Here is a 12,780-nt window from a genome sequence, read left to right as displayed (position 1 = left end):
GTTATGCCTCATGATTGAGTATTGCTCTGTTCAAGTCTCCCTCTCTCTCCCTCTCTGTCTCCCTCTCTGTCTCTGACTCTGTCTCTGTCGCTGTCTCTCTCTCTCTCTCTCTGTGTCTCTCTCTCTCTCTCTGTGTCTCTCTGTGTCTCTCTCTCTCTCTCTCTGTCTCTCTCCCTCTCTCTGTCTCTCTGTCTCTCTCTCTCTCTGTCTCTCTCTCTCTCTCTGTGGTCCAGGGTCCTGAGGCTGTAGCTGCGGCTCTAGCTGGTTATAAGATCCTGAAAGAGATGTCTGGCCTGGAGTCAGAGGCAGAGTCAGCACGCAGTATGAAGGAGGCCAAGTATGAGCAGTTTGCCCTAGGTGAGAGACACGAGGAGCATGTAGGCAACACACACACACACACACACACACACACACACACACACACACACACACACACACACACACACACACACTGGATAAAACATGCAGTATCACACTCTGCGATGACATAATGCTCTGGGATCACAAACCATCACTTAGTTGAAAAATACCACTAAGACAAAGATGTTCCCTGAAAGTATCTATTTCCTAGGAAATTCTCCTGGGGTTAGAATTCACAGTGTGATCATCACAAGATAAGAATCTAGATACAACCAATGCCTATATAACAAGCAGACAAAAGCCTGATTTGAATGGTGTGAAGTCTTGGTAAGTGTGTTGAGTCTGGTGTGTGTGTATGTGTTGCCAGATCTGTTTGGGGAGTGCTACTCTAACAGTGAGGACAGGGCCTATGCTCTTCTGGTGAGAAGGACCCGCTGCTGGAATCAATCCACCGTCCTCAACCTGGCAACCGAGGCTGATGCCAAGTGCTTCTTCGCCCACGATGGAGTTCAGGTAGGCTACGGTAACACGTGCAGGCACACATAGACACACCGAAAGAAACATGTGGCCTCTTTACTTTTAATCTCGATGTTCCATAAACAAATGATACATTAGATAGATTTTACTGTGTACACAGACAATATTCACAGAGTCCTCTTGGTGTGTGACTGTGTGTTGATAGGTGTGTTTTATGGGGTGATGTGCCCTCTGCTGGTTTCAGTGTTGATAGGTGTGTTTTATGGGGCGATGTGCTCTCTGCTGGTTTCAGTGTTGATAGGTGTGTTTTATGGGGCGATGTGCTCTCTGCTGGTTTCAGTGTTGATAGGTGTGTTTTATGGGGTGATGTGTCCTCTGCTGGTTTCAGTGTTGATAGGTGTGTTTTATGGGGTGATGTGCCCTCTGCTGGTTTCAGTGTTGATAGGTGTGTTTTATGGGGCGATGTGCCCTCTGCTGGTTTCAGTGTTGATAGGTGTGTTCTACACTTTCACAGTAGTAAGGCCATACACATTTAATTAAATGGTTGCCCTTTAAACATTTCTTTTGCAGGATTATAGCAAAATAATGTCCTCAATTTTACAGTAAAACCATTCACAACATCCTCTCGGATTATGGCTGAACTACCTCTTTTAACTTCCCCAAGAGACTAAAATGTGCTCGCCTCACTTGAAAAAAATTAAAGTTAAACATGCAATACAATTAGTATGGCCTATGTAATACAATTAGTATGGCCTATGTAATACAATTGGTATGGCCTATGTAATACAATTAGTATGGCCTATGTAATGCAATTGGTATGGCCTATGTAATGCAATTGGTATGGCCTATGTAATACAATTGGTATGGCCTATGTAATACAATTAGTATGGCCTATGTAATACAATTGGTATGGCCTATGTAATACAATTGGTATGGCCTATGTAATACAATTGGTATGGCCTATGTAATACAATTAGTATGGCCTATGTAATACAATTGGTATGGCCTATGTAATACAATTAGTATGGCCTATGTAATACAATTAGTATGGCCTATGTAATACAATTAGTAGGGCCTAAGATAAGGTTGTGTGATAGGTTGGTAACAGCGCTCATGGTTTGTCCCAGGGGTTCCTCACTAAGATCTGGTGGGGGGCGATGACTACAGACACAGCCATCTCCAAACTGGTGCTGTCTTTCTTCTGTCCCCCTCTCATCTGGACCAACCTCATCAAGTTCAGGTCACCACAGAAATCTAGCTTCATATTGTCAATGTTGTCACAGTCATTTCCACAGTACGGTAGGAACCGTAAGAACGTATGTCTGTTGAAGTACAGAGTTGTGGGCACTCGTTTCAGTGTCTGCATCTACGTGTTAGAGTGCTTGGGTCAATATGTTCGTGTGTGTGTGTGTGTGTGTGTGTGTGTGTGTGTGTGTGTGTGTGTGTGTGTGTGTGTGTGTGTGTGTGTGTGTGTGTGTGTGTGTGTGTGTGTGTGTGTGTGTGTGTGTGTGTACGTGTCTGTGTGTGTGTGTATGTGTGTACGCGTCTGTGTGTGTGTGTGTGTGTATGTGTGTACGCGTCTGTGTGTGTGTGTGTGTATGTGTGTACGCGTCCGTGTGTGTGTGTATGCGCCCGTTTGTGTGTGTGTGCATGCATCGGCCGTGTCCTCGTCTGTGTAGTCATGTTATCTCTATGTGTGTAATGATGCAGTGATGAGGAGCTAGACAGTCGTGGTGGAGGAGAGGAGCAGTATGTGGAGCTAGACAGTCTGGACACAGAAAAGGCCCTGCTACTAACAGACAATGACCCTTTGTGAGTTATAAAACCATTTATTCTACTATACCTGCTGTTTATAAAGGGACATAAAGTGTAGTCAACTTTGTTCTAAGGGCAGAAAGAATCTGATTGGTTTAGGGCAGAACAAATACGATTGGTTTCTAGGTCAATGGGCAGAGTTTAACAGATGCACAACTTTTGAAAACATGGCGGAGGTTTGAACTGAGAATATTGTAAATAAAACTTTGAGTTACAAGTTGTAACATTTTGAAATCATTATTGTGTTACAGTAGTCATACAAATGTGACAACACCTCTAAAATACAGCTGGTCTCATGACTTGAAGGAAAGAGCAAACTAGAGCTAGCTAGCTTGGTCTCAAAAATACCAGTAAATCAGCTCCCACTTTCCTTATCAAAATATTTCGTTTTATAAGCTATATGAATTTAACAATTGGAATGGACAGTTATGTTCCCTGAGGGCAGAAACGTAAAATGTTAAGCTATATGTAGCTTAGCTGAGCAGGGCACTACTTCCTACTAAGGTTGAATTATAAAATAGAAATAGCTAGCAAGCTAGGTCAAAAATCTGCCAGGAGGTCAGTTAACATTTATTTTATTAAAAGTTTAGTTGAATAAGCTATATAAACAATTGTTCTGCCCTAAACCAATCAGATTATGTATGTCCTTAGAACAAAGTTGACTACACTTCATGTCAACCTGCCTTTTAGCAGCCTTGTGAGCCAGCCAGTTAATACGAGGCTAGAAGTTTGCGGACTGTTGAAGAATACTGTATATTAAAAAATTATATTCAAGTAAAATTCCCAATTTTCAATTTGTTGTATGGTGTTCCAGAGACTCAGGTGGTCCTCCTGGTGGCGTGGAGGGCCAGAGCAGTGCAGCCGTGTGGTGGCGTTTCCTGCTGCGTCGCTGGCGTCGCTTCTGGAGCGCCCCGGTCACTGTGTTCCTAGGCAATGTCATCATGTACTTTGCCTTCCTCATCCTGTTCACCTACGTGCTCCTGCTGGACTTTCGTCCTCCGCCCCCCGCGGGTCCTGGGGCCCCTGAGATCATGCTCTACTTCTGGGTCTTCACCCTGGTGCTGGAGGAGCTGCGACAGGTATGTTGATGTCACGGGCTGGATCTGAACTCGGGTCTCCCACGAGAAAAACCAACGTCTTAATTGTTAGACCAAGAGGAAATGTCCTTGTAGGGCTGAGGGTGACACTGGCAAAGCTACCTCAGGAGACCATGAGTCCAACTCATGTCATCATCATTGACATCCCTTCCCATGGGTTTTGATTTACATTTGTTAGAGTTGTCAACTAACGTGAATTAAATAAAAAAATTACCATGTCATTGGATTAAGGTTAAAAGTTGGGGTGAATTTTTTTTCACATAATTTTTTGTTGTTGAAATTACGGGGATTCATTACGGGGATACATTGATTCAACCAGTTTTTGCCTTGTGGGCTCCCGAGTGGCGCAGCGGTCTAAGGCACTGCATCTCAGTGTAAGATGCGTCACTACATTACCTGGTTTGAATCCAGGCTGTATCTCATCCGGCCGTGATTGGGAGTCCCATACGGCGACGCACAATTGGCCCAGCGTCGTCTGAGTTAGGGTTTGGCTGGGGTAGGCCGTCATTGTAAATAAGAATTTGTTCTTAACTGACTTGCCTAGTTAAATAAAGGTTACATAGCACAATATGTGTGTCTGAAATGGCACCCTATTCCCTACATACTGAACTACTTTCGACAAGGGCCCTGTTCAGAACACTAAGTAGTGCACTAAGGAATAGAGTTCCATTTCAGTGCTTCTCAACTCTGTTCCTCAGGTACTCTTATCAGCTGTTGATAAGTTGCATCAGGTGTGCGGCTAGACAAAATATGTGCAGCGTTGAGGATACTCGTGGACTGTTGCTGAGGATAAATCTATTTTTAGCCTGGGGAAATTTGACATAAATTACTCAAACTACCTGGAAATATACACAAATAGAATGATACTGCTAATTGTGATGTTCTAAAAGAGTGAACTAACACTTTATTGACCTGGGTGATGCAGAGTTTCTTCACAGACGAAGACATGAGCATCCTGAAGAAATTCAAGCTGTACGTGGAGGACAACTGGAACAAGTGTGACATGGTGGCCATCTCACTCTTCGTAATCGGTGTGTCCTGCAGGTGAGCAGAGTCCTCTTCCTCTCTTGCAACCAACAAAGTTACATCTATATGCAGATGATACAGTTATGTATTCATGTGCTCCTTCTCTGGTTCCACGCTGTTGAAGAGCTCCAGACTGCTTTTCAGTCACTGCAGGCCTCACTTTATGGTCTCAAACTGGTCTTTAATATACAAAAAAAAACTACATTCATGACCTTTACCAGAGCTAGAAGTCTGCCAGAGAAGGTTAGCATTGTCACATCTGGTGGCTTAGCCATTGAAAAAGTGTCATCCTACAAATACCTAGGTATTTGGTTGGATAACAAGTTGTCCTTTAAAGTTCATGTGGATAATCTTGTGACAAAAGCTTAAATTGAAATTGGGTTTTTATTTTCGTAATAAGGCTTGCTTCCCGCTTATGGCTAGAAAGAAGCTTGTTCAGGCCACTTTTCTCTCTGTAATTGATTATGGTGACTTGTTGTATATGCATGCAGCCTCCTCTGTCTTACAGAGACTGGACTCTGTTTATCATGCATCCTTGCGCTTTATTGCAAATGCCAAGTCACTCACCCACCATTGCACATTGTACCAAATGGTAGGTTGGACTTCACTTTATATGCACAGAAAGATACATTTGTATGTGTTCATCTACAAAGCCCTTCTGGGTAAACTCCCTCTTTACGTCTGTAGTCTGGTCTCCTTCACCACCAGCAGTTACCATACCCCGTCTGCTAGGTGGTTTCTACTTAAAGTCCCCAGGACATTCACAGTATTAGGCAAGACTGCCTTCTCTTCTTGTGCACCAGAGGCATGGAATAATCTACAATCCATGCTTCATCTAGATATGTTAGTGCCACTGAATGAATTTAAAATATTGATGAGAGACTCTGTTACGGAGGAGTGTAAATGCTTTTTTTTAGGCTGGATCATGTTGTTGTATTGTATTGTTGTATATTTTAATGATGTAATGTATTGATTGTTACTGCCTTCTCGGCCAGGTCTCCCTTGAAAAAGAGGCTCTGGGTCTCAATGGGCTTTTCCAAAAAATGTAAATATACAGGTGTAGGATCTTAATTTGACCGGTTTCGTCGCAAGAGTAAAATAACCCTGCAGCAGGAGGATTTGATTAAAAAAAAGTGACGATTTCTAACAAGAAATTCGTTTTGATAGGCTACAGTAGGTAGGCTATATGATAGGCTACAGTAGGTAGGATATATGATAGGCTACAGTAGGTAGGCTATATGATAGGCTACAGTAGGTAGGATATATGATAGGCTACAGTAGGCTATAGTTGTGGTGTGATATCTAGTGATAGAAAGAGAACTGCTGATTTTCAGTAAATTTACTGTATGAAGTGACATTGCTAGTGACATTAACTCCGTACAGCTGGGGTATTCAAATCTGACCCTACGAGGACCGGGGACTACTGCTGCTTTGGTCTTCTACCTGATAATTCATTGCATCCACCTGGTGTCCCAGGTCTTAATCAGTTCCTGATTAGGGGGAGGAGAATTTTTTAACATTTACAAAAAATCTGTGGAACTGGCTTCGAGGTCCAGATTTGAATTTGAGAGCCATAGTTTAATATAGGACTAATATAGGGTGTAATTATGACAGGATGGTGAAAGACACGTATGAGGCGGGACGAACGGTTCTGGCGCTGGACTTCATGGTGTTCACACTGCGTCTTATCCACATCTTCGCCATCCACAAGCAACTGGGGCCCAAGATCATCATTGTGGAGAGGATGGTAAAGTAGAGAACTGTTCAAAAGACAAACATGTATGACCCACAAAGCATGACCCATAAATACAATGTAGCCCAACTAAACCACATTTAGAAAACTCTAATGTATTTGTGTATCAGGGTTGAGGTCAATTCCATTTAAATTCCAGTCAATTCAGAAAGTAAATCAAATTTTAAAAAACAAAACATTTGTCATTGATTATTATTATTATTCATTGTAATTGTAATTCCAGTGTACTTCTTGAATTGACAGTAATTGACCCCAACCCTGTTGTGTATAAATGGAATTGTGGTTATAACCATACTTTATAACCTGGTACATTTGTGGTGTATGTCAGATGAGGATTACACGTAATGTTTGTGCTCTGTTCTTCCTTGCAGATGAAGGATGTGTTCTTCTTCCTGTTCTTCCTGAGTGTGTGGCTCATAGCGTACGGCGTGGCTACTCAGGCCCTTCTCCACCCCAACGACCCGCGCCTAGACTGGGTGTTTCGCAGGGTCCTGTATCGACCCTACCTGCACATCTTTGGCCAGATCCCACTGGAGGAGATTGACGGTGAGATATAATGTTTTCTGTTTTTCTAGCAATGCCTCTGCTCTGTTATAGTCATGTACATGTAGTTCTGTTTACATGTAGTTCAGTTTACATGTAGTTCACATGTAGTTCAGTTTACATGTAGTTCACATGTAGTTCAGTTTACATGTAGTTCACATCACAGGAGGTTGGTAGCACCTTAATTGGGGAGGACGAGCTCATGGTCATGTCTGGAACGAAGTAAGTGGAATGGTATCAAATCCATCAAACACATGGTTTATATAGATCCATATTCTCCGTTCCAGCCATTATTATGAGCCATCCTCCCCTCAGCAGCCTCCACTGGTGCACATGTAGTTTACATGTACTTCCATTTACATTTAGTTCACACATAGCCAGTTTACATGTAGCTCACACATAGCCAGTTTACATGTAGTTCACATGTAGTCAGTTTACATGTAGTTCACACATAGCCAGTTTACATGTAGTTTAGATGTAGTTCAGTTTAAATGTAGTTTACATGTACTTATGTTTATATGTAGTTTACATGTAGATCTGTTTTCATGTCATTTACATGTGGTTCCGTTTACATGTAGTTTACATGTGGTTCCTTTGTGATGTAGTTTTCATGTTGTTCAGTTTACATGTAGTTTACATGTAGTTCAGTTTACATGTAGTTTACATGTAGTTTACATGTAATTCAGTTCAGCACTGCTTTGCTTTATCTTGGCCAGGTCGCAGTTGTAAATGAGAACTTGTTCTCAACTGGCCTTCCTGGTTAAATAAAGGTGAAATAAAAATAATAATAATAAAAAAGATGTAGTTTACATGTAGTTCAGTTTACTTGTAGTGTACATGTAGTTCAGTTTACTTGTAGTGTACATGTAGTTCAGTTTACTTGTAGTTTACATGTAGTTCAGTTTACTTGTAGTTTACATGTAGTTCAGTTTACAAGTAGTTTACATGTAGTTCAGTTTACAAGTAGTTTACATGTTGTTGAGTTTACATGTAGTTCAGTTTACATGTAGTTTACATGTAGTTCAGTTTACATGTAGTTCAGTTTACATGTAGTTTACATGTAGTTCAGTTTCGTTCAGTGGTACATTTTGAAGAACTATCGAATGTAATCTTCCCAGTGGCACGGATGCCCGAGACCAACTGCACCACGGTGATAGAGGAGATCATCATGGGAACTCTGCCCCCTTGTCCCAACATCTACGCCAACTGGCTGGTCATCCTACTGCTGGTCATCTTCTTACTGGTTACCAACGTTCTGCTGCTCAACCTCCTCATCGCCATGTTCAGGTCAGACTCAACACACACGCTACTCTGCAGCTCAGTTGGTAGAACATGGGGCTTGACAACGACAAGATAGTGGGTTAAATTCTCGGAACCACCCGTATGTAAAATGAAAACATCTGCTAAATGGCAAATATGTACAAGGTCAGACTTAACACACACGTGTTACTCAGGCCACAGTCATCACCCAGGAAATAACCCAGGAATAAACTTGCATGCACAATCATTGAAACATACTTTTGTTTTGTTTTCTTTGACCCAGAACAGCTGGGTTAAAGTTTTGTTTGAACAAAGCCTATAGACCCACAGAGCTTTTAATGATTGACAGGAAGAGTCCGGCCTGAACTGTGACTGTCTCACACAACCATCTGTTATGATTATTAATAATAATAATGAATAAGGTTGTATATTTCACGGGCATACACAATTCAACTGTCTCTTTACCTTGGATTAACACAGAAAAAATATCAATACTTACTCACATGTATCTCATGCAGTGTATTCTCACTGTGATCTTTCCTCCACCTGCGTGCCTACAGCTACACATTCCAGGTGGTGCAGGGCAACACGGACATCTTCTGGAAGTTCCAGAGGTACAACCTGATCGTGGAGTACCACAGCCGGCCAGCCTTAGCCCCGCCCTTCATCATCATCAGCCACTGCTCCCAGCTCCTCCTCAGCCTGGTCAAGAGGCCTGAGCCCAAACTGGAGCAACTAGGTAGGGCCAGAAACAGACGTATTTACATCGCATACATACAGACATGTATAGTTATGTAGGTACATAGTTACACATTCACACATTCATATACAGTACATGTGTTTTTATACATTGTCGGTTGCAGCAGCCCTACTGCACATTGTAGTGTGAACGTACACAACACAATTCAGTTTAATATGAAACATAACACCGTGTTGTTGGTGCTAGTGCATAGATACAAACAGAGTGGTGTTGGTGCTAGTACATAGATACTAACAGAGTGGTGTTGGTGCTAGTATATAGATACTAACAGAGTGGTGTTGGTGCTAGTATATAGATACTAACAGAGTGGTGTTGGTGCTAGTACATAGATACAAACAGAGTGGTGTTGGTGCTAGTACATAGATACTAACAGAGTGGTGTTGGTGCTAGTATATAGATACTAACAGAGTGGTGTTGGTGCTAGTATATAGATACTAACAGAGTGGTGTTGGTGCTAGTATATAGATACTAACAGAGTGGTGTTGGTGCTAGTACATAGATACTAACAGAGTGGTGTTGGTGCTAGTACATAGATACTAACAGAGTGGTGTTGGTGCTAGTATATAGATACTAACAGAGTGGTGTTGGTGCTAGTACATAGATACTAACAGAGTGGTGTTGGTGCTAGTACATAGATACTTACAGAGTGGTGTTGGTGCTAGTATATAGATACTAACAGAGTGGTGTTGGTGCTAGTATATAGATACTAACAGAGTGGTGTTGGTGCTAGTATATAGATACTAACAGAGTGGTGTTGGTGCTAGTACATAGATACTTACAGAGTGGTGTTGGTGCTAGTATATAGATACTAACAGAGTGGTGTTGGTGCTAGTATATAGATACTAACAGAGTGGTGTTGGTGCTAGTACATAGATACTAACAGAGTGGTGTTGGTGCTAGTACATAGATACTTACAGAGTGATGTTGGTGCTAGTATATAGATACTAACAGAGTGGTGTTGGTGCTAGTATATAGATACTAACAGAGTGGTGTTGGTGCTAGTATATAGATACTAACAGAGTGGTGTTGGTGCTAGTATATAGATACAGAGTGGTGTTGGTGCTAGTATATAGATACTAACAGAGTGGTGTTGGTGCTAGTACATAGATACTAACAGAGTGGTGTTGGTGCTAGTATATAGATACTAACAGAGTGGTGTTGGTGCTAGTACATAGATACTAACAGAGTGGTGTTGGTGCTAGTACATAGATACTAACAGAGTGGTGTTGGTGCTAGTACATAGATACTAACAGAGTGGTGTTGGTGCTAGTACATAGATACTAACAGAGTGGTGTTGGTGCTAGTACATAGATACTAACAGAGTGGTGTTGGTGCTAGTATATAGATACTTACAGAGTGGTGTTGGTGGTGTTGGTGCTAGTATATAGATACTTACAGAGTGGTGTTGGTGCTAGTACATACATACTAACAGAGTGGTGTTGGTGCTAGTATATAGATACTAACAGAGTGGTGTTGGTATAGGGTTAATAGATACTAACAGAGGGGTGTTGGTGCTAGTACATAGATACTAACAGAGTGGTGTTGGTGCTAGTACATAGATACTAACAGAGTGGTGTTGGTGCTAGTACATAGATACTTACAGAGTGGTGTTGGTGCTAGTACATAGATACTAACAGAGTGGTGTTGGTGCTAGTACATAGATACTAACAGAGTGGTGTTGGTATAGGGTATATAGATACTAACAGAGGGGTGTTGGTGCTAGTACATATATACTTACAGAGTGGTGTTTGTGCTAGTATATAGATACTAACAGAGTGGTGTTGGTGCTAGTACATAGATACTAACAGAGTGGTGTTGGTGCTAGTATATAGATACTAACAGAGTGGTGTTGGTGCTAATATATAGATACTAACAGAGTGGTGTTGGTGCTAGTATATAGATACTAACAGAGTGGTGTTGGTGCTAGTACATAGATACTAACAGAGTGGTGTTGGTGCTAGTATATAGATACTTACAGAGTGGTGTTGGTGCTAGGTATATAGATACTAACAGAGTGGTGTTGGTGCTAGGGTACATAGATACTAACAGAGTGGTGTTGGTGCTAGTATATAGATACTAACAGAGTGGTGTTGGTGCTAGTACATAGATACTAACAGAGTGGTGTTGGTGCTAGTACATAGATACTAACAGAGTGGTGTTGGTGCTAGTATATAGATACTAACAGAGTGGTGTTGGTGCTAGTATATAGATACTAACAGAGTGGTGTTGGTGCTAGTACATAGATACTAACAGAGTGGTGTTGGTGCTAGTATATAGATACTTACAGAGTGGTGTTGGTGCTAGTACATAGATACTAACAGAGTGGTGTTGGTGCTAGTACATAGATACTAACAGAGTGGTGTTGGTGCTAGGTATATAGATACTAACAGAGTGGTGTTGGTGCTAGTACATAGATACTAACAGAGTGGTGTTGGTGCTAGTACATAGATACTAACAGAGTGGTGTTGGTGCTAGTACATAGATACTAACAGAGTGGTGTTGGTGCTAGTACATAGATACTAACAGAGTGGTGTTGGTGCTAGTACATAGATACTAACAGAGTGGTGTTGGTGCTAGTACATAGATACTAACAGAGTGGTGTTGGTGCTAGTACATAGATACTAACAGAGTGGTGTTGGTGCTAGTATATAGATACTAACAGAGTGGTGTTGGTGCTAGGGTATATAGATACTAACAGAGTGGTGTTGGTGCTAGTATATAGATACTAACAGAGTGGTGTTGGTGCTAGTATATAGATACTAACAGAGTGGTGTTGGTGCTAGTATATAGATACTAACAGAGTGGTGTTGGTGCTAGTACATAGATACTAACAGAGTGGTGTTGGTGCTAGTACATAGATACTTACAGAGTGGTGTTGGTGCTAGTATATAGATACTAACAGAGTGGTGTTGGTGCTAGGGTATATAGATACTAACAGAGGGGTGTTGGTGCTAGTACATATATACTTACAGAGTGGTGTTGGTGCTAGTATATAGATACTAACAGAGTGGTGTTGGTGCTAGTACATAGATACTAACAGAGTGGTGTTGGTGCTAGTATATAGATACTAACAGAGTGGTGTTGGTGCTAATATATAGATACTAACAGAGTGGTGTTGGTGCTAGTATATAGATACTAACAGAGTGGTGTTGGTGCTAGTACATAGATACTTACACCATGGTGTTGGTGCTAGTATATAGATACTTACAGAGTGGTGTTGGTGCTAGTATATAGATACTAACAGAGTGGTGTTGGTGCAAGTATTAAGATACTAACAGAGTGGTGTTGATGCTAGTACATAGATACTTACAGAGTGGTGTTGGTGCTAGTATATAGATACTAACAGAGTGGTGTTGGTGCTAGTATATAGATACTAACAGTGGTGTTGATGCTAGTACATAGATACTTACAGATTGGTGTTGGTGCTAGTACATAGATACTTACAGAGTGGTGTTGGTGCTAGTACATAGATACTAACAGAGTGGTGTTGGTGCTAGTACATAGATACTAACAGAGTGGTGTTGGTATAGGGTATATAGATACTAACAGAGGGGTGTTGGTGCTAGTACATATATACTTACAGAGTGGTGTTGGTGCTAGTATATAGATACTAACAGAGTGGTGTTGGTGCTAGTACATAGATACTAACAGAGTGGTGTTGGTGCTAGTATATAGATACTAACAGAGTG

The 12,780-nt window shown here is 41.4% G+C and overlaps 1 protein-coding gene across 1 annotated transcript in view; it reads left to right on the top strand.

Annotated features, from left to right (window-relative positions):
* Positions 1–12,780, top strand: part of LOC106594958 (transient receptor potential cation channel subfamily M member 5) — a 44,075-nt gene that overhangs the window by 17,933 nt on the left and 13,362 nt on the right. The window contains exons 13-22 of the mRNA XM_045689597.1: positions 234–357; positions 728–873; positions 1,965–2,077; positions 2,548–2,649; positions 3,467–3,731; positions 4,675–4,793; positions 6,390–6,522; positions 6,900–7,074; positions 8,190–8,358; positions 8,892–9,070. Of these exons, the coding sequence (XP_045545553.1) occupies positions 234–357; positions 728–873; positions 1,965–2,077; positions 2,548–2,649; positions 3,467–3,731; positions 4,675–4,793; positions 6,390–6,522; positions 6,900–7,074; positions 8,190–8,358; positions 8,892–9,070 (1,525 nt within the window). The remainder of the gene's footprint in view (positions 1–233; positions 358–727; positions 874–1,964; positions 2,078–2,547; positions 2,650–3,466; positions 3,732–4,674; positions 4,794–6,389; positions 6,523–6,899; positions 7,075–8,189; positions 8,359–8,891; positions 9,071–12,780) is intronic.

Source organism: Salmo salar, chromosome ssa11, assembly GCF_905237065.1.
Source record: "Salmo salar chromosome ssa11, Ssal_v3.1, whole genome shotgun sequence".
Taxonomy (NCBI): Eukaryota; Metazoa; Chordata; class Actinopteri; order Salmoniformes; family Salmonidae; genus Salmo; species Salmo salar.
The sequence above is the reverse complement of the archived record's forward strand: the minus strand, read 5'-3'. Positions and strand labels throughout refer to the sequence as shown.